This window comes from Musca autumnalis, unplaced genomic scaffold (assembly GCF_047663935.1).
Source record: "Musca autumnalis isolate F117 unplaced genomic scaffold, ASM4766393v1 scaffold_5, whole genome shotgun sequence".
NCBI lineage: Eukaryota > Metazoa > Arthropoda > Insecta > Diptera > Muscidae > Musca > Musca autumnalis.
This window is the reverse complement of record NW_027412088.1, coordinates 88,355,096-88,377,583: the sequence shown is the minus strand read 5'-3', so window position 1 is coordinate 88,377,583 and position 22,488 is coordinate 88,355,096. Positions and strand designations below refer to the sequence as shown.

Here is a 22,488-nt window from a genome sequence, read left to right as displayed (position 1 = left end):
CAATTCAAAAAATGTAATTGTGGTAGTAAAATATTGTGTATGTATTGAATTTTTCGAACTGTCACTGGCATGTGTAAAGGTTGGGTAACACTTCCGTTACACATGTCAGTAAATTGGTGCCAATTGAGTACATGTATTATACTCGAAAATGCCGAAAAAGTGTTCGACTGGCATGCAGTTTTCTTGTGTGTTTACACATGCCAGTGCAAGTTCAATTTCAAAATTATTTTAAGTCGCATTAACACACAAAAGTGCATTATATTTCAGATTTAAAACACAATGCACAACATATTTTATTACTTTTTATTTTATTTCGTTTTAAAAAGATTGTTTTCAATCATAAACATAATGAATCTGGTATTGCCGCCTTTTCAATATTGTATAATCCCAGAGGGGAAATTATTTGTCAACATATATTTTCATGAAAAACATCAAAATTATGTCTTTATTTACCACTAATATATTGCAGCTACCGAGATGTATTATTTGTGTTTCCTAATCTTTTTGAAAACATGCATTAAATCTTTGCATTCTTAAAAGAAACAAAAATGTACATGGATTTGAAAATAGTCTCGGCAACTCTTTTTTCATTTTCGACATATCATTGGCAGCCAACTCAAAATTTTGCTGGCATGAAAAATCTAGTGCCAGTGGAGTCGACAATTCAAAAAATGTAATTGTGGTAGTAAAATATTGTGTATGTATTGAATTTTTCGAACTGTCACTGGCATGTGTAAAGGTTGGGTTACTTTTATCGATTGAACAGTTGTTAAAATTTTTTTTGTTTTTGTAACAACTACAAAACAAACAAATGAAATTGTTGTAAAATAAACAATGGGTAAAGTTGTTAAAAAGTTACAGAATAGGGCTACAGATATAATGTTTAACGTCATCCATGGTTGGGGTACTATCCTATCCTGAGGAGAACTATCCTACACATTTCGATGATAAATAATCATGATATTTGGCGGAGCCAGTGGACCAACCGTTTGAAAAAAAATCTGATTATTTCTATTTTGCAACGAAAATTTACATTTGACAACTATTTTCCTCTATAAGCGAACTGATTATGAAAGATGGACTAAGCACGCTATCTGTAAAAGTTACCAAGTTACATTCCTGGTTTCTGCAGGTGGATGTGTCTGTACCAAAGTTCAGTTTCAGTTTGGTCGAATTTTTCACAATCCCTCCTTTCTACTTCTCTCTTTTTCCTGCGGAAAATATGTTTTTCCTTTCTAATGATGTAGAGTAGCCCTATATGCCACATTTGTTTGCTTCTTTAGCACCACCATTGGTTGCTGGTGATGCCATGGGTTCCTTGGTGGAGGTTCCTGGTACCAAAGTATGATTTTTGAGGCTGTTTGCATGAAGTCGGCAATACTTTGCCGCTGTGCTGATATTTTATCGGGACGAGGAATGCTTTGATTAAGCATTTCGGCCAGTTGAGTGGAATATGCTGTGGCTAACTGTTGTGATTGTAGTTTACCACTTTCCAACTTCCGTGTTGTGTCTGTTAGTACCTTTTTGCTATGTTTAATCGTACCTTTACTCTAACAAAATGGTGGATCGATTTGATGTTTGCCCCTCGGAAAGATCGTAGATCCAACACGCTCGAACATCCATTAAGCTTAACATCCGAATAATTGCAAATCCGCAAACAAACTCATGAGTCATCTTAATATATGCATATATATGATCACCTATCATAACTCTTGGTAACCATCAGCCCCTTCTTAGTTCTTTAAATTATTCAATTAATAAAACTAACCATTTCCATGTTAAACATTTAACATTAAGAGATTTATTTCAAAAATATACATTCAAAAAACTTCCATACAAAATGTTGTATAGCCTCTGTGACATGTTGTACAATTTCTTGTTGTCCTTTGGTTAAAAATACTCTTACAGCTAACTCTGTCTCTACACAGTGGTTATAAATGGAAATCAGCAGCGGTCTTTGGAATACATCACAGCGATTGTTATGAGATCGGTTTTATTATCTTCAATTCATAATAAAATAAACTTATTTAAATCAAGGTATCCACTATGCCACCCATACTCATCTTCAATGCATACACATAAAATACTCTAACATGTAAACATAACCTAACATTTTCCCTACCTATTAATAATACCATTTCTTAAACCTTAACCTACAAAACAAATATCCAAACTTATCACTTGGTGGTTATGGAAGATAATTTCATCCATGATCTGAGCATAATTTTCAATAATTAACTATAATTGAACTACAGTGGGATAAAAGCATCATAGATTCGTATATAAGCAACACAGAGAGAGATTTTGTTATTGTTATAACAGCAACAGGTGTGAGTATGTTGTGGTCGTTCGCCCATGTTACTGCTTATTTGCCAATTGCCGGAAATAAGATGGGAAATGGAACATCATCATTGTTATTTTTATGTGGTGTTGGTGGTCTTGGATCCGGTTCAGAGCAACCCACCAGCCAGTATGTGGTCACGGTGCCCTTACCCTTGACCTCAACTTCTCCGCGCAGTTCCATTTCAAAGGTACCAAATTTATCGAAAATCTCTTTGGCTGCCGAAGAGACGTGTATTCGCAGGGCTAAAATATCAAGAGAGAGAAACACAGAAGTAAAAGAGAGACGCAAGAAGTAATGATGAATTAAACACTTACGCATTCCTGTAGATTCCATACGCGAAGCCGTATTCACTGTATCGCCAAACAAACAATAGTGTGGCATCTTTTGACCCACCACCCCAGCACAAACCGGACCCGAATGAATACCAATGCGTATCTTCAATTGATACTCTGGCTTATGTTTTATACTGAAACTTTTCACCGCATCCAAAATAGCCAAAGCCATTAGACCAATTTCTCGGGCATGATTATCACCATTACGTTCGGGTAGACCCGACACCACCATATAAGCATCACCTATAGTTTCTACCTAAAATCAAGCAGTAATCGTTAAATTTCAATTTAAATACGGTCGAACTTCTCTATAACGAATATTCTGTATAACGTAGTACAGACCTCAGAACATAAATAAAGACGTATAAAGATCTGACGAGCCAAATTCGAACTAGTAAGCCCTTTTCCTTTTAGTCTTTTACAAAAATTTACTAAATCAAGATAGCCAGCCGCTTATGCACCGAGGCATTCATTATTTGACATCAGTAGTTAAATTATAGAGAAGTTCGAATATATGTGTAATCCACACCTTACCTTATAGACATCATAGAAACCAATGATACGATCAAAAGTGCTATACAAATCATTGAGGAAGTCCACCACCTCCATGGGGCCACTTTGAGCACAGAGCGCAGTAAAACCAACAATATCACTAAAATAAATGGTGACACATTCAAATTGTTCCGGTTGTACCATTTCACCTGCCAGCAGTTGAGTGGCCACAGGTCGTGGCAAAACCTGATACAACAACTCTTCGGTACGTTTCTTTTCAATGCTCAACTGTTCGGTTTTCTCCTCCACTAAACTTTCTAAATTATTGGCATATTGTTCCATGCGACGCAGTAAATCATCCATCAGGTTTTCACAAAAGCCTCTGAAAGAGGAAGATAGATGGAGATTCAATCAACGAAGTATACATATATGCATTTCTAAGTTCATTTCTTTTAAATCCTTAGGAGTAAGGGACCCCACCATTCTTAGGAGCAGATTTTCCTGTTCTCATAATTAGAGTGGTGTTGGTGTTTCTTTATTTGGGTTGACAACTTATATTTGCCTAAGTTAACCTTTTTAGAGCGTTAAACAATGTTTCTAAATCAGTTGAAACGCTCAAAAATCGTGGGTACACGTTTTTGGCCAGAATGTTACCTGGTGGTAAGACTGTAGACTAATATACAGTGATGGAAATGCCTAGCGCCAAGTAGCTAAACTAATATTTAGTACGTCCATGGATAGTGAATCAAACGAAGGCGAGTTACCAGCAGGTCTGTGGACGTCTATTGAGTCAACTGGGGTTGTAAAACGTACCCTTAGCTTGTGTGGAAATAGTAGCTTCTATTTAGGTTTGTAAGATAACATCGTGTATCGGGCCGTAGCTGTCTGTGTTGTCGTCGGAATCAAGTGGAATTGTAAAACGTGTCCTTGGCTTTAAGACAAGGCACCAGCGTGTCCGTCACTGCCGTAGCTGGCGGTGTTCTCGTCGGAGTCAAGCGGTGTTGTTGTAACAGTATTTCGTATGTTTGTTTCTCTGCTTAATTTGGCTCTGTGTCCAGTTCTACGAATGTGGCTGCTTCGACGAGTTGTAAGCACAAAGTTGAGTAGGTTTGACAAGATAGTTGAAAAGACGCAGTGAGCGGGCCTGTGCCGGATGCTGGGCAGATGTATATAAATTTAGACGGCTGCACCATCCGGAGCGATGTTGAGCCAAAAATAATCTGGTTTGTCTTGGCAGCTAACGCTGCGATAGATGGGTGATTTTCTTAGAGGACCGCATACACACGATATTTGTTCATAGCATCTGCGAGTGCATCTGTGTGAATGATATTTAATCCTACACTTGCTGATCTAGAGGTTCTATCTTGGAACGTTACAGCTCTCTTTCTAGATCATGACATGCTTGGGTGGGGGGCGGTCCTATCCACCATATGCCGATTAGGATGGCTCTCACGGTAGCATGACATTCAACTCAGTGCTCACCTCTGCAGTCAATCTTGTGGATCTTGACCGTAGATTATGTGGCAGATATTTGCATATTCCTCGCGTGGTAGAAGGTGATAAGATCTATCAAGTAGGAGTTCAGCCTTCCACAAATGAGTTACGATATCAATGCAACCTGGATGTGGTTAAATCCCAGAGAGCTGGAGCTTAAAATGTCCCGTATCTATCCCCCATCTTGGGGAATTCCCTGGTTCACTCATAGACTTCTTGTTCCTGAATTCCACGTACGACTGGCGTCCATGGTTGAGTCCTCGATATGTGTGGAGATGGCGAGCAGTGCTGTGCTGCTTACGGAACCCATGCTGATGATCTGCTATTTCTGACGCTAGGGAGGAGTAAAGCCTCAAGGGTCCTTGCTACGGGCGACACAAGCGAAATCGGTCTGTACGATTCATCTTTCCTGGCATCAGTAGCGGGACCACTTTGACCATTTTCTAGACTTCGGGAACGATGAGCGTGGCTAGCGACTGGTTGACAACTTTGATGAGATACTCGATTTCTGGCTCATCCAGCTGTTTCAGCATTATCATCGATATTACATCAAGGCCCAATGCTTTGAATTATTAAGCGTTTTTGATAACATTCGCAATATCTTCCATTGAAAATTGTAGTGGTTCGTCCTCGGCAGCAATAGATCTAATGCGACGTAGTACTCTAATTTTTGCCCTGTCACTCCCAGGGGGCTCGACAAATTGTCGATTAAGAGGAACTTGCGCACATCTTCGGATCAGTTTGCGTAACGTCGCCAAACGTGACTGAGGCCTTATCTTCCTTCTTTTCCAGGGCTCGAGAGTGTCTTAACTATTACCCACAATTAACATGTTCCGGCTTTGTTGCTAATGTTGTAACTCGTCAGATGATTTATGCCTTAGCTCTTAACTTCTAGTGTCAGCTCCCTGAATCTCGGGTCACTGTGGTTGGCTCTACGAATCTCATCACGCTCATTTGCTAGTCTCGTCTGCTCTGCTGGGAAATTTGGTATCACTTCGGATATTTGGCCAGCAGGTATATTGCCCACAATTAACATGTTCCGGCTGTGTTGCTAATGTTGTAACTCGTCAGATGATTTAAGCCTTAGCTCTTAACTTCTAGTGTCAGCTCCCTGAATCTCGGGTCACTGTGGTTGGCTCTACGAATCTCATCACGCTCATTTGCTAGTCTCGTCTGCTCCGCTGGGAAATTTGGTATCACTTCGGATATTTGGCCAGCAGGTATATGGTGGGTTGCTTCCGTAGTGATAATGTCTCGGAAGTTCTTCTCTGGTACGCGACCATCAGAAGGGTTGGCCATATCTCTAAAGCGGCGATTAGTGAACTTTCTGGCCAATTCGCTTTCTCATGTTTAATTAAAGTGCGACGTTCAGAGGTCATGAAATCGGTCAGTCTCTGATGGAGACAATTATGGGGAGAAGGTCTAACCCAAGAAAGGGGTGCCAGATGAGGTCATTTATCAGACCAAGTGATACGATGGTTATGTCTGGCGAACTGAGACACTCTCCGCTAATTCTGATCGGGACGTCCCCATTGACCGTGCAAAACGTAGAGCTATCAATCTGCTCAGCCAGCACTACATCCCTCAGGTCATTTGCGAGGACCGAATGTCACAACTCATGGTGAGTCCCCAAGACCAGAAGGTTAAAACCTTCCAAAAGCGGGCTAATGTTGAGCTTATAACCTGGAGTACAGCTATTTATCGGCGGGATGTATACGTTAAGCAACTCTACCTTGGCAATTCCACACCTGACTGTTAACCCATACATTCCATGTACGGGTTGTTAGAGCCAGGCTCAAACTAGCTAGGTCTGTATTGAATGCCATAGGAAAGCTAATGCCCCACCTCCACTTCTAGTGCAATCGTTCCTCAGTACGTTGTAAGCATCACAACGTTGTAAGCTGCAGTTGCTGTTGAGCTTGAGCGACCATGATATTCTTCCGACTCATGAAATCCACTATTTCCTCGTTCTTACCTCAGAGTCCATTGCTATGAAATTGCAAAAGGGATTGATTTTCAGGGATTGGAACAGCAATGGCTGGTCTTAAGTGCTGCGTGTGCGGGTGCTGTTGAGGGGACTGCGGGAGAGTCTCGTATTCTAATGACGACAATGATTCACTGGGTCGTAGTCTCTCTCATGGACAAGTCCAGAATAACACTTGAGGCATATATTTCATCTCAGGGAAATTTGAGTATGGTGAATGCGAATGTGACAAACTGAGCACATCCATATTGGTCCTGGGTTTTCCCCCGTCCCGGCACGGACCAAACAACATAGAAAAACGATACAAATACTAAAATTTGTACACTGAGGTGGCAGCAGATGACCGGAACAATCCTGGTCAATCCGGTATCGAAACGTGAGAGTAGGTCGAGTGGGATTGGAAGTATGCCAGTGGAAGTATGTTTGGTGTAGTTTCTGTTTCTCCGAGAGGGGTTATAAAACGTGACCTCGGCTTGAACAGAATATATTTTTTGTCATCGTAGTGGACTGCCGTAACTGATTGTGCTGTCGTCGGAGTTAAGTGGGGTTGGAATGCGTGCCATTGTCGTAGATGGATTGTATTGTCGGCTGAGTCAAGTGGGGTTTCGAAACCTTAATTTGGCTTTGAGGCAAAACATTCTCGAATATCGGAAAGCTGCTGCGCGTTCTGCCATCACCTTCCGTAGTAGACCCTCTGCTCGTCCGTAGGATTACCTTCTGCTCTTCTGTACAAAACTTTCTGCTGTTCTGTAGTAAGATCTTTTACTCTTTTATAGGAAGACCTTTTGCTCTTCAGTGGGAAGACCTTCTGCTCTTCTGCAGCTCGTCTTTCTGCTTTTCTGTAGAAAGACCTTCTGCTCTTATGTAGAAAGATCGTCTACTCTTCCATAGGAAACATTTTGTTCATATATAGGGAGATCTTATGCGCTTCTGTAGGAAGACCTTCTGGTCTTCCGCAGAAGACCTTCTTCTCCTCCGCAGTACAACATTTTGCTCTTCTGTAGGAAGATCTTCTGCTCCTCTGTAGGAGGATCGTCTGTAGGAAGATCTTATATAAAAAGACCTTCTGCCCTTCTGTAAGAACATCTGACGTCTCGTCGCCTCTCCTCGTATTGTTCTTCCGCTGACGCGCTCATCAAACTACGTACCGGCAGCATTCATCCTGCCGCTGTTGTACTGAAGCTGATTCCAACTTACGTGCCTTCCCCATTCATAGGGTCGCTGCTGTGTCACGTTGCTGTCTTACCGTAATCATTTATCGAGGTGTCACTGTACAAAAAACCACTGCCAACCGTCCTGTTATCCATAGTCATCATTCCATGCCACTGCCTGACATCTGATCCTTTATGTTCGTCGTATCCTCTCGTGCCAAAGCCTCATATAATACATATCAAACATGCTGCTTCTCTCTCTCTCTCTCTAATGCCTCTAAATAAAATGAATTCTTGTGACGACCCCGACCCCAACCTAGCATTGTGAAAACACGTCGTCACACAGTTTCGATCACTTTCCTTCATTTCAAAATACTTCATACTCACTTCATTATCAAGCGCACAGTCGAACGTATGGCACCAAATGCTGGCCTATCATCCGGATGATCAGCCCAACATTTTTCCATTAAATCCAAAACATCCGGCGGGCAATCACGTTGACCCACAAATGGACGAAATGGTGGACTTTCGTGAGACTCGACACGATTCAAAATAGTTTGGATGTCCATGAATTGTCGCGCAGTTTCATAAGGACCACCACGGACAACAATTTCCTCCAAAATTATTGCAAACGAATAGACATCCCCCTTCTGGGTAGCAGGATTACCGGGAAAAACAGTCAACGGCAGCAACTCTGGGGCTATCCACATAAATTCTGCAATAAACCAAACTTTTTATTATTACATCTGATTTTCCCACACCCCTTCAGGGTCTTCCATTCAATATAAGTACCGCCCTCCTTACTTACTATTGAAATAATTTTGATCCTTAACAAACTCCGATGGTGTAGTTAATGTTCTCAAACCAAAGTCGGAAATTTTCAACACAAACCGCCCATCAATTAGACAATTACACGAACGCAATTTTCCATGGACCTGAACATCACTGTTGTGCAAATAGGCCATACCCTTGACAATATCATGGATCAAAGACATGCGAAAATTCCAATCCAATTGTATAGCTTCATTTTCCAACACGTCTTTGAGGCTACCCTTTGGACAGTATTCGGTTAATATCAACACAGTTGGTCGAGGCAAATCTATGCAGGCTCCCACAAAGCGCACCGTATTTTCATGACTAACATCTCGTGCCTGTTTTATTTCCCACAGCAGGGTGGAAGTAATATCTACTTTCTTTTTGTGAATTTTCTTGATGGCAACACGTTCACCTTTAAAAATGCCAATGGTGGTGAATACTTGGGTCAAGGGCAAGGAGGTACAGCTTGCAATAGATGCCCTACCAGAATGTATGCCATACTGTTGTAATGAGAAATTCTAGATTGGGTGGACAAAGGAGTTATTTTCAAATATCTCGACTTATAATTTTCTGTCTTACCTCTGCATTTAATTTCTGCAAGCCAACCTTGCTGCCATATAACCGGCCCACCTCAAGTAAAACATCGTCAGGACGTACCCTCCATGACATATTATTCAATTCATTGTTCAATTTCATTTGCCTGGAAGTTAGGGTTTTATTAAAGAGCTTTCATATTTAAGACATAATCTCCTGAACTAACTTACTTGCACATCAGATACACTACCAAGAAGGTAAACCCCAGAAAGATGATCAGAGCAAACATGGCATAGACAATAATCAGTTCTGTAAAATAGAGTTGGAAGTCATGTCACACATATTTTGGTAAATTATTTCAATTTCTACTTACCATTACCATGACATTTTGGAGAATTCCCTAGGAATCCACATTTTGGTATATCCGGCGGAGGTCCTTCTTTGCCACCAGGCCAATGGATTTTCTTACCATGAACTCCAGAATAATTTCTGAGGGAAAAAATGTGTGTTGTCGAGAAAAAAGTGGTTTTCGAATATTTATAAAGAGAGGCTTGCATCCTTATACAGATGGAATACATCCAAAGCCTCCCAGACTTTCTAAAAACCTACCTCGGCACCAACATCAATACATGACGATAACCCAAAATAAGAATGGCAGGAGATAGCGCAACCCAGAGGAAAATGGCAACACTAAATAAGCAAGGACTTCAACCACTGCACAAATTTAAGTCGGCGATAGATGGTTCCGGATTCAAATCCGAAAAGTGTGTTTCGAATATTTATAAATGCAGGATGGAATTCATCTGTAGGGCGATATCTCCAGATAAAATGCATCCGAAGCCCTCCCTCCTGACGTTCTAAAAAGCAACCGCGGCATCAACATTAATACATGTGGGTAACCCAAGATATGAATGGCAGGAGATGGCGCCACCCAGAGGAAAGTGACAGCACTAAATAAGCAAGGACCACAACCACTGCAGAAATTAAAGCCGCTTTTTTTCTAGGCGGCAAGAGGTTCCGGGTTCGAATCGGGGAGGAGGAGACAAAATTCTTTTAAAGTGCTTTCGAATATTTATACAGAGAGGGGTGGATTCCCCTACAAATGAAATCCATTCGAGGCAACAAACCGGGAGTATCCGGGTTCCCATCCCGGAGGAGACAAATTATTTTAAATTGGTTTTTGAATATTTATAAATTGAAGCCTACATCGCCCACCAGATTCAATACATTTGGGTGGGGGGGGGGCTGACATTCTAAAAACCAACCTTGGCATCGACACATAAGGATAACCCCAACAATTTAGGAGATATCGCCACCCAGAGGAAAATGTCGACACTAAATAAGCAAGGATCTCAACCACTGAAAAATTTCAAGGAAGCGTTGATCCTAGGCAACGATAGATGGCAGCCCCACCACATCGGACAGGCTACAGGAAATCAATCATCTACTTAGCTGTGATATAACAACGATTAACGGAACTAACATGAAGCAAAATGAACAACAACCCACCGGATATCCGGATATTATGGCACTGACCTTTGGTACACGAAATAGGGGAAGCTTTGAGCAACGGAATGTACGAACACTTCGTGAAGCATCGAGACATGCAAATATGTGTATTATACAGTAGTATACAGTATACAGTGGAAAAGAACATGGCGGTGAAAGTGGGGTTTGGGATCATAATGCCGAAGAACGCTAAGAATTCTTTGCACATATGGAAGCCAATATTTGACCGTGTAGTAATGGCTCGAGTTTGGTTGTGGATTCGTAGTTAGTCGGAGACTAAAACATCTTGTATCCAGCTTCACTCCAGTGAATGAAAGACTTGCTGCAATTCGAATAAAAGCTAAATTCTTCAACATCAGCTTTATCTGCGCTTATGCTCCCACTGAAGAAAAGGATGAACAGACCAAAGATATATTTTACGAGCGCTTAGAAGAAACATATGACCGTTGCCCTGCCCATGACATTAAAATCATTCTAGGCGATTTTAATGCCAAAATTGGAAAGGAGAATATCATTGGCCCAACAGTCGGGAAATTCAGTCTCCACAGTGAAACATCTGACAATGGTATGAGACTGATAGACTTTGCAGCTGCAAAAAACATGGTAGTTAGCAGTACCAGATTTAATCATCTCGATATTCATAAGGGCACCTGGCTGTCTCCAGATCAGAAAACAAGAAACCAAATTGATCATGTTGTGATAGATGGAAGACATTCATCGAGCGTGTTGGATGTACGATCGTTCCGAGGCGCAAACATTGATTCGGACCACTACCTTGTTGCAGCAAAGGTACGCACCCGCTTAAACGTAGCAAACAAAGTACGAACAGACACAACACGAAAGTTAGACATCGGTAAGCTGCAATCACAACAGATAGCCACAGCATATTCCACTCAACTAGCCCAATTGCTTAATCAAAGCCCTCCTCATCCCGATAACATATCAGCGCAATGGCAAAGCATTGCCCACTCCATGCAAACAGCCGCAAAATCCATACTTGGATACCAGAGACCTCCACCAAGGAATCCATGGTATGATGAGGAGTGTCGTGCTGCCACCGAAGAGAAAAATGCGGCATATAAGGCTACTTTACAATCCGTAGCAACGCGTGGCGCACGAGAGAGATACAGGGAGAAAAGGAGAGAGGAGAAACGTCTTTTCCGCAGGAAAAAGAGAGAGATGGAAAAGCGGGAGTGTGAAAAAATCGAGATGTACAGGAGCCAGAATGAAGTCCGAAAATTCTACCAAAGAGTCAAGCATCAAACTGATGGCTTTGGTACAGGCACATCCTTCTGTAGAGACCAGCAAGGTAATTTGGTAACTGATACAGATAGTGTACTCAGGATATGGAAAGAACATTTTTCAAATCTGTTGGTATCCAATAGCAGCGAAGACGACGAAGATACCACAGTCCCAATCCCAGAAGATGGTATTAAATGTATACCGCCCAGCCAAGATGAGGTAAAGACAGCAATAAATCGGCTGAAGAATAATAAGGCAGCAGGGGCCGATGGCTTACCAGCCGAGCTGTTCAAAACCGGAGGCGACACGCTGATAAGGTGTATTCATCAGCTAGTTAGCACCATCTGGCAGGAAGAACGAGTACCCGACGATTGGAACCTGAGTATCCTGTGCGTATCCTGTGAGTATCCCCGTCCACAAGAAGGGAGATAAGACTGTATGCTCTAACTATAGGGGCATAAGTCTACTCCCTATTGCCTACAAGATCGTGTCAGGGATATTGTGCGAACGACTAAAGCCAATGGTCAACGAGATTATTGGACCATACCAATGCGGCTTTAGACCTGGCAAGTCCACCATTGACCAGATATTTACCCTGCGGCAAATCCTGGAGAAGACCCAAGAGATGCAGATCGACACCTACCACCTTTTTGTCGATTATAAAGCAGCCTTCGACAGTCCGCTGCGCTCAAAGGTATTCCAAGCCATGTCTGAATTTGGTATTCCCGCAAAGCTCATCCGGCTTTGTAAAATGACTTTAACTGACACGAGGTCCTCAGTTAAAATAGGAAAGAACCTCTCCGAAGAGTTTGGTACCAAAAGAGGTTTCAGACAAGGAGACAGCCTTTCGTGTGACCTCTTCAACATCCTGCTAGAAAAGGTTATACGAGAGGCAAACGTCAAAAGAAGTGGTACAATCTACACCAACAGTCACATGTTACTTGCTTATGCTGATGATATAGACATCATGGGTCGATCAGTAAAAGAAGTAACTGATACCTTTATAAAGGTCGAAGGAGAATCTGCTAAAGTGGGTCTGGCGGTAAACGGTGAGAAGACCAAGTTGATGGTGTCGACGCGCAATGCGTCCATTGAGCTCGGACCGACTGTGGAAGTTGGTTCCTATAATATTGAGGTAGTAAAAGATTTCGTCTACCTCGGCACCTCCGTCAACACAACAAACGACATCAGTTGTGAAATAAAAAGAAGAATTGTATTGGCCAACAGATGCTACTTTGGATTAAGTAAGCAGTTTAAAAACAAAGCCACATCTCGTCAAACAAAAATAACGCTCTACAAAACACTGATACTACCCGTGCTGATGTATGGCTCCGAAGCCTGGGTACTTGCGCAAGCAGACATGGCAGTGCTTGGTGTGTTTGAGAGAAAAATTCTTCGAAAGATCTATGGACCAATCTGCGTTGACGGTGAATATCGACGTCGCATGAACCACGAGCTGTATCTGCTATACAACGACATGAATATTGTTAAACGTATCGAGATGCAGCGATTGCGTTGGCTAGGCCATATCATAAGAATGAGCGATGATGAACCCGCTAAAAAGGAGTATGAATACATGCCACATGGCGGTGCACGCAGAATTGGCAGGCCAAGGAATAAATGGCGCAAACAAGTGGATGATGAGATGACAAGGCGCGGTATTCCAGTGTGCAAAGCAACAAATAGAGAGGAATGGAGATCTCTTCTTAGTTCGGCCTATAGAACAAATGTTCTGTAATGGGCCAGCTAAGTAAGTAAGTAAGTAGTAATGGCTCGATTCAAGAGCAATATAAGACATAACCATAGTGCAGTGCTTATGCCGACAGAAGATGTTGAAAACACTGTGAACGATGAATTCTACTCACAATTAACATCCACGTTTAATGAAACTGGCAGAGGGACATCGTAGTTCTTATGGGTGACTTTAACGCAAAAATAGGGAGCGACAATACCAACGCCCGTTCAACATTTGGAACGCATCGATGTGGAGATAAAAACAATAACAGGGGCTACTTATAGTACTGTGCCTAACATCATCACATTTGCATCGGTAGAAGATGGAAAAGCTCTCTGTCTGACGTCAGAAACAGAAAACGTTGCTGACATTGGCAGTGACCACGCGCTCATCATAGACGAAATTATAATCAAATTAAAATGTTCGAGAAGAAACACCAGGCGTGCCAGGTGAAAATAACAACGGCTACAACAACCCCAAAATAACACAACCACAACACTCGTGTTCCGGCCAGCTGCTGCCACCTCATTGGGAGCAGCATGTCCCGGAATGCCTGCTACGGATACTTTTGGTCAATGTTGAGATGGAGGAACATCCAGGACTAATATGGATGTGCTCTGTTTGTCACATCAGCATACACTACACTCAAACTTCCATGAGATTCAAATGATGCCAGAAGTGGGTACATCATAGGGTTGCTCTGGAGCGGCACACGCAGCACTTAACACCAGCCGTTGTTGTTCCAATCCCTGAAAGTGCATACTTCTTTCAATTTAACTGCAATGGACTCAGAGGTACGATCGAGGAAATAGTGGATTTCATGAGTCGGAGGAATATGATAGTCGCGGCGGTGCAGGAACCAAGCTCAACAACAACTTTAGCTTTCAGAGTTTTGTTGGGTACAACGTACTGAGGAAGGATCGCACCAGAAGTGCCGTAGGGGGAATAGCTTTCCTATTGCACCAGTCTATGCAATACAGACATATCTCGCTTGAGCCTGGCTGTAAAGAGTCGTACATGGAATTTATGAGGGTAGAAGTCAGGTGTGGTAGTTTGCATTCCGCCTATAACTAGCTGTACTCCAGGTTATAGATCCAAAATTAACCCATTTTTGGCAGAACAGTCTGGTCTTGGAGGAATTTAATGCTCATCATGAGTTGTGGCATTCGGTCCTCGGAAATGACCAGAGGGGTATACTGCTGGCTGAACAGATTGGTAGCTCTACGTTTTGAACGCTCAATGATGACGACCCAACCAGAATAGCGGAGCGGTATCACCGTTCACCAGACATAACCATCATGTCACCTGGTCCGACAAATGACATCAGCTGGCAACCCGTCGTTTCTCTTGGGTCAGACCATCTCCTCATATTTGTCTCCATCAGCAGACCGCCCGATTTCATCACCTTTGAACCCCACACTTTCATCAATCGTAGGAAAGTTAATTGGCCTAGCTTCGGAGATTTCACAAATCACCGCTTCAGATATCTGTCCAGCCCTTCTGATGTTCTGGTAGCAGCCACCTGCTGGTTGAATACCCGGAGTGAGACCAAATTTGCTAGTAGAGGCGACGGGATAAGCAAATAAGGGTGATGAGCTTCGTCGAGCCAAACCCATTGACCCCAGACTGAAGGAGCTGACACTTGAAGTAAACTTACAGGTCGGTGAACATAAGCGGAACAATTGCAAAATCATCTGAAGGGTTGCAACAATGGAGTCGGAATAAGTGAATTGTGGGCAACTGTTAAGTCACTCTCGAACCCTGGAAATAAGGAAGACAGTGCCTCAGTCACGTTTGGCGACGTCACGCTGAGTTATCCGAAGAGGTGCGCAAGTTTTTTTAATCGGCAGTTTGTCGAGCACCCAAGAAGTGATAGGGCAAAGAGAAGAGTACTACGACGCATTAGATCTCTTCCTGCCGAGGAGAACCACCACAATTTACAAGGGATGGTGTTGCGGATGCCATAAGGAACGCTAGATCATCCAAAGCGTTCGGCCCTGATGGAATCTCTATGGTAATGCTGAAACAGCTGTATGAGCCGAGAGTGAGCTACAAAGTTCTCAACATGTCGCTAACCACCCTCATCGTTCCCGAAGTCTGGAAAAGGGACTGGGTGGTCCCGCTACGGAAGCCAGGCAAGGATACCAGCAAAAGTGAATCGTACAGGCCGATTTCGCTTTTGTCGCTCGCAGCAAAGACCCTTGAGGCCTTAGTCCTCCCCAGTATCAGGAATAGCTATCAAGTTGCTGATCATCAGCATGGATTCCGTAAGCAGCACAGCACGACAACAAAAACCGCCGTGTGATAGAACTGTGATGGTGGCGCGTGACTTATCAAAAGCCTTTGATACAGTCAGGCACTCCACGCTGTTTGAGAACATTGAGCAGAAAACGATCCGGCCAAGCTTGAAACGTTGGATAGTCAACTATATGTGTGGACGCCAGTCGTACGTGGAATTCAGGAACAAAAAGCTCAAACCCCGTAGAGTGAAACAGGGAATTCCCCAAGGTGGGGTGATATCTCCGGAACTGTTTAACCTCTACCTCTCCTGTATTCCGACCCTCCAGACGGCATCGAGATCGTAACGTATGCGGATGTTTGCACGATCCTGGCGTCAAATACCTTCCCTGATGACATCTGTGAGAGACTGAAATGCTCTTTAACCGATCTTACCACCTTTCTTCACGAGAGGAATATGCAGATTTCCGCCACAAAATCTACAGCGCATGGAAAGCGCAGTTTGGAAGAAAATTGAATGTCGTTGTCGACAGTAGCAGAATTCCGACCACAAACTGCCTCAAAATATTAGGGGTCGCATTCGACACTACTTTCAAGTCGTGCGACAAACTGAAAAGTAGGAACATGGTGATCGAGTCCCTAGCCGGCAGCACTTAGGGGGCAGATAAAGAAACCTTGTTGACCACATATAACGCGATAGGTCGGTCTGTGGTAAGCTATGCGGCGCCAGGTTGGTCCCCGAGATTATGTGATACTGATTGGAAAAAGATTCAAACCTGTCAGAATGCCGCCCTGAGAACAGCAACAGGGTGTCCTCAAGTCTTTAGTGGACAATCTACATGAGGAGGCAAAGATTCTTCCAGTAAAGCAACACAATGAGATGATTTTGTTGCAGTACTTGCTTGGGAGTTACCGTGAGAGCCATCCCAATCTGGCTAGGCCCGACACATTCAGGCATATCAAGAAGGATATTCATGCTCTAGAGAGGGAAATCCAACAATATAGGAGAGAACCCCTAGATCAACAGGCATATCAAGCAGGTTTAAATAGTATTCAACACGGATGCAGTTGCTAAGGCCATAAGCAAATATAGTGTAAATAAAGTCCTCGGAGTACATCACTCATCTATCGCAGCTGAGGAGCGTCAGCTGCCACGACAAACCAGAGTAGTTTTGGCTCAACTATGCTCGGGATATTACAGTCGCCTAAATTTTTATTGGGCGGAAATCGACCGCGCGTGCAAGACATCTGCCCAGTACGACACAAAACACTTTTTCAACTGCCCCGCCAAACCTACTCCAGTGGATCTGTGGTTACATCCCATCGAAGCAACCACTTTCCTGGAACTGGAGATAGACCCAGAGCCAGATTGATCAGAAGAACGAACATACTAACGTAATAATAAACACTGTACAACAACAACAACAACAATAACCATCCGGCCAAGTTTGAAACGTTGGATATGCACCACCTTCGAATTTTATCTAATATTTAAAGAAATATTACGATATGCCAAGTGTGGACCAACTCAGTATTCGGTTCGATAATTGTCTTACACATCAGCCACTACACTGCCTGGCCGTAGGGGTTTCTGCAGCTCTCGGGTAATTTTCTCAAGAAGTACTGACTTGCCACTAAAAAAAGGTGTACCATCGTCATATGGGCCTTGAGTGCAACTTGCTGTAAGAAAAATCAAATCGATTTGAGAGGAGGTCCTGAGCTGAAATTTTGTTTGGGAGGAACCCGAAGGGAGCGAAAAGTTTTGAACTGTTGTGGGGGAGGTACCCAAAGGAGTGCACCGATATGACCCATATTCGAATTTTTGCGAACTTTTGTGGGGATGTACCCGAGGGAGTAGACCGATATGGCTCATCTTCGAACTTATACTAAGTTTGGACAAAATATTACGAAACCCATTTTGGATTTTTGGACCAAATCGGTTAATCCGTTTAAGAGCTATGGCGCGCTCCAGCCAGCCAGACAGACGGACGGACAAGACCAAAACCATTATTTCGATGAGGTGCATTTTGTCCGTATGCAAGTGTATATACCCTCGTTAGCATACATGCTGAGGGTATAAAAACTGACAAGCCTAAAAGGAGAAAACCCTTCAATATGACTTACCTATGTAAACCGTAATAATGGGCCACAACAGCAAATTTTCCATTTATCGGGTCCAAATCTAATATCGAATAATCCGCATCACGATCACCATTATCATCGATTCGGACATGTCCGGTTATACCATGGAAATTGCGATTCCACATGCGCCTTGTAATGGCCATGCCATCACGTATGTCTTCACCCTCAGTCAAAGTTTCATTGAGGGCCATGCCCAGCAGATAGACTCCGTCATAAAAAGCGCCAATAAAAAAGTTTACCTTAGAGGAGGAAAGTATAGGAGATTTGAATAATTTTTAACAAAGAAATATCTCTTTACCTCTTCACCCTCTCCAAAGGTATAATTGTAGTTTTTCAAAGCCATTTCCTTGACATTATCGGCAAAACCCTGATATTTCGGGCTAGATGGCTGCAGCAAAGATACCCGCAGTAGAGCTTCATAGGCCTTGCGAGCCCTACCATCATCCGGATCTCCCATTTCCCAATCATGGTCACCCCAATAGGAACTCTTGGTGGTGAAAATAAAAGTTCTTCTTTGATAAATGCTTTCAATTAAATACCTTTTTGAAACATACCTGAAAAATCTCCACATCCAAGAATACCCAATCACCGTTTGTCATACCCAAGGAATAGGCAGCCAGCATAAATTTTCTTACCAATGTGCCACGAACAGACAAGATTACCACTTGTAGGCGAAAGAACAAGAAGAAAAAGGTAAGGCAAAGAAATGCAAATTACCCCAAAAGCAAAGAAACAAAAAATTAATCTTACCCTAAGGACTCTTGAAACGCACACACACACGAACTCACATGCAAAATTCCACTTAACATAAGTATGTACGTCAAAAGGATTTTTCGGTTTAACTTACCTCTGGCATACATGCTGGCATCTTTTAAATACAGCTCATACGGTTCCTGCTCATTGCCATTCAATTCACGTACAAAGCTCAAAAGGCCCTCCTGTCGCAGACCATATTCCAGATTTTTACCCACCGTCAGCGAAAATAAATCCGAACGATCCACCAGCAGGGCAACATGTTTCCAATTAAATTGACGAAAGACACTGGCAAAAACTAATTTCAAACGGCACTGGCAATACGACATGCGTGTTAATGTCGGATATTTGGTTTTATCCTTAAACATGCCCTGTTGTTCATCAATGAAATCAAATGGTAGTGAGAAGGAGGAGAACGGGGGAGGGAGGAAAGGAGGTGGATGACAATAAATAAGACATAAGAAATTAGAATTTAAGTGGTCGATACAAGTTGCTTTGCCAAATGGCCTTGATTATTTCAAAGTAAATTTTGTGATTATTGTGATGTGGAGGAGGCTTTGATGTCTTTAATCTGCTCTTCTGCGCAAAAAGTTTAGTGCTTATATTTTGTGAATTATTTATTATCTAATTATGCTTTGTCACATATTTCATTACATACATTTCAATTATAATCTCATCAAATGCCTGTCAGTTAAGGCAGCTAATCTTGAATATGTAAATCTATTAAGGGACAAACATATTTTAAGAGCACTGTGCGAAGCTTCCCAAAATCATTTTTATGTGACGCTGTACAGTGTGATATCTAGGGGGTCGATATCATGCACAAATCATGGTGGAATAATAAGGTGTAACGGCAAAAACAGCAGCTCTTCATACAAGTTGTCGGAATGCGTTATTGTGAATAAAATCACATACAAAATGTAAACAAGCAATTCACAGTAATGCTTATTGTGAGCAAATTTGACGTTTGACATGATTTGATGTAACACCTTCTTATTCCACCATGGCTCAAATGTATAACTATTAGGTACTTAATGACTAGAGTAGTGGGATTCCCTGAGGTATTTTTTGGTTACCGATAAAAATCGGTAAAATTAAATTAATTAAAATTAATTAAGTTGACAACACTGTTGCTATCGGTAATACTTAGCAGTGTGACCAGATTTTAAAAAAGTGTTGCAGCTAAATCTGCTTTGAAATAATTAATAAAAATGCTAAAATAAATATAACAAGTAAAAAGTCGTTAAGTTCGACCGGGCCGAACTTTTTATATCCTCCACCATAAAATAGTCTTAATTAAAATGGAATAATTGGGGTCCTTTCGCAATTTTAGGTGGAACAATTTTTCGACAATGGATAGACTCCTACTGCCTCCCACTATTGCTTAAATTACACTGTGAACACAAATGTTGGGGCAGATATAATTCCCTTTGTAGATGAAAGCCCTTGATGTGTGTATATTAAAAACCCCGAAGGATAGATGCGCCGTGAGTCGAACTTCCGCGTTATGGCATGATGAAGTTTTTGCAAGAGACCCTGTAAGCCATCATGAATTAGCATTATATCTGTGTTTGTTGTTTTTGTAGAACCCACAGGGTCTCTAACAAAAATTTCATCACGCCATAACGCGGAAGTTCGACTCAAGGCGGATCTGTCCTTCGGGGTTCATAATATACTCATCAAGGCCTTTTTTCCCCAAGAGGAATTTTCCGTGCCCCAGACTTTCACCTCCATTTTGTTGCAGAGTGTTATCTAATCTAATCTAAAAAATGTGTTCAGCTAGGTGAAAGGTACCACCTACGGGGCTATATCAAAGAGTCAACCTATCTTTAATTTTTTGGCGGAAAAGTTTTATAGCTGCTGGGAACTTCAAGAGTCAAATTGAGGGTAGTTTCATCAAAACAATGTAGACCCTCAAAAATGGACCCATGTTGACGAATTTTAGTGAAGAAATTTCGTGACCACTGAAAATTCCCGAAAATCGGGAAGTACAGTTATATGGAGAGATATACCAAAACATGGACCTATATTGACGATTATTTTTTAATAGACAAAATTGTAGCTAAAATTCTCAAAATACCGATCATTACAGCTAGTTCGGTTAAAAATTGCAGCTAAAATTCTCAAAAAACCAAAAATCGGGAGATACCGTTATATGGGGGCTATACCAAAACATGGACCTATGTTGACGATGTTTCGTGGAGATGTTTCATGACCACTGAGAACCTCAAATGGCAAATTACAGCTAGTTCGGTTAAAAATTGTAGCTAAAATTCTCAAAATACCGAAAATCGGGAGGTACCGATATATGGGGGCTATACCAAAACATGGACCTATGTTGACGATGTTTCGTGGAGATGTTTCATGACCACTGAGAACATCAAATGGAAAATTACAGCTAGTTCGGTTGAAAATTGTAACTAAAATGCTCAAAATACCGAAAATCGGGAGGTACGGTTATAAGGGGGCCATACTAAAACATGGACCTATGTTGACGATGTTTGGTGGAGATGTTTCATGACCACTGATAACCTTAAATGTCAAATTGCAGATAGTTCGGTTACAAATTTTGGCCAGAATTCTCAAAATACCGAAAATTGTGAGGTACCGTTATATGGGGGCTATACCAAAACATGGACCTATGTTGACGATGTTTGGTGGAGGTATTTCATGGCCACTGAGAACCTCAAATGGAAAATTACAGCTAGTTCGGTTAAAAATTGTAGCTAAAATTCTCACAATACCAAAAATCGGGAGGTACCGATATATGGGGGCTATACCAAAACATGGACCTATGTTGACGATGCTTCGTGGAGATATTTCATGACCACTGAGAACCTCAAATGTCAAATTACAGCTAGTTCGGTTAAAAATTGTGGGTAAAATTCTCTAAATACCGAAAATTGGGAGGTACCGTTATATGGGGACTATACCAAAACATGGACCTATGCCCATATCCTTTGGGATATAAGTTTGGTGATCACTAGGAACCCTAAGTGCTAAATTATAGCTAATTCGGTCAGCAAATGTGGCGAAGAACGTCAAAATACCTCAAATCCGGAGGTACCGTTATATGGGGGCTATACCAAAGAGTGGACCGATATAGCCCATCTTCGAACTTGACCTGCTTATGGAAAAAAGACCCTCGGGTGCAAAATTTCAGCACTCTATCTCAATTATTGCGGACGCTAGAGTGATTACAACAGACGGACAGACGGACGGACGGACAGACGGACGGACGGACAGACGGACGGACGGACAGACGGACATGGCTAGATCGTCTTAGAATTTTATCCTGATCAAGAATATATATACTTTATAGGGTCGCAAATGATTAGTTCGATGTGTTACAAACGGAATGACAAACTTAACATACCCTCCATACTATGGTGGAGGGTATAAAAATGCCAAAAAATAATGCTAAATTTAAACGTTGTTTTTAATAATATTTTTAATAATATATGTTTTTTTAATATAATAATGTTATTGTAGTATTTAGGGTTTTCAACAAACTTCTCCATTAAAAATTGTGGACATAGGTCCACGTATTGGCACAACTTCCATATACCGGTACTGTCTGGTTTTGAGGTATTTATGGTTTTTATATAAATTTTCGGTTTAAATTGGCTGTAATTAGCATTTAGGCTTCGTAGTGATCAACAAACGTCACCGCCAAAAGTTATGGACATAGATCAAGGTTTTGGTACCGACTGATTTAAGGT

The 22,488-nt window shown here is 41.9% G+C and overlaps 1 protein-coding gene across 2 annotated transcripts in view; it reads right to left on the bottom strand.

Moving 5' to 3' along the window:
- Window positions 1–1,770: 1,770 nt before the first annotated feature.
- LOC141404747 (atrial natriuretic peptide receptor 1) overlaps window positions 1,771–22,488 on the bottom strand; it is a 50,882-nt gene continuing 30,164 nt past the window's right edge. Inside the window, exons 5-16 of one of the 2 annotated variants that reach the window (XM_073988452.1) lie at window positions 18,861–19,137; window positions 18,568–18,677; window positions 18,312–18,500; window positions 17,996–18,252; window positions 9,521–9,636; window positions 9,378–9,456; window positions 9,193–9,313; window positions 8,606–9,131; window positions 8,185–8,512; window positions 3,211–3,550; window positions 2,659–2,932; window positions 1,771–2,586 (exon numbers count right to left, since the gene is read on the bottom strand). In XM_073988452.1, the coding sequence (XP_073844553.1) occupies window positions 2,366–2,586; window positions 2,659–2,932; window positions 3,211–3,550; window positions 8,185–8,512; window positions 8,606–9,131; window positions 9,193–9,313; window positions 9,378–9,456; window positions 9,521–9,636; window positions 17,996–18,252; window positions 18,312–18,500; window positions 18,568–18,677; window positions 18,861–19,137 (2,838 nt within the window). In that variant the 3' untranslated portion in view covers window positions 1,771–2,365. Of the gene's footprint in view, window positions 2,587–2,658; window positions 2,933–3,210; window positions 3,551–8,184; window positions 8,528–8,605; window positions 9,132–9,192; window positions 9,314–9,377; window positions 9,457–9,520; window positions 9,637–17,995; window positions 18,253–18,311; window positions 18,501–18,567; window positions 18,678–18,860; window positions 19,138–22,488 lie in introns of both variants that reach the window. The other variant, XM_073988451.1, reaches the window with a different exon arrangement.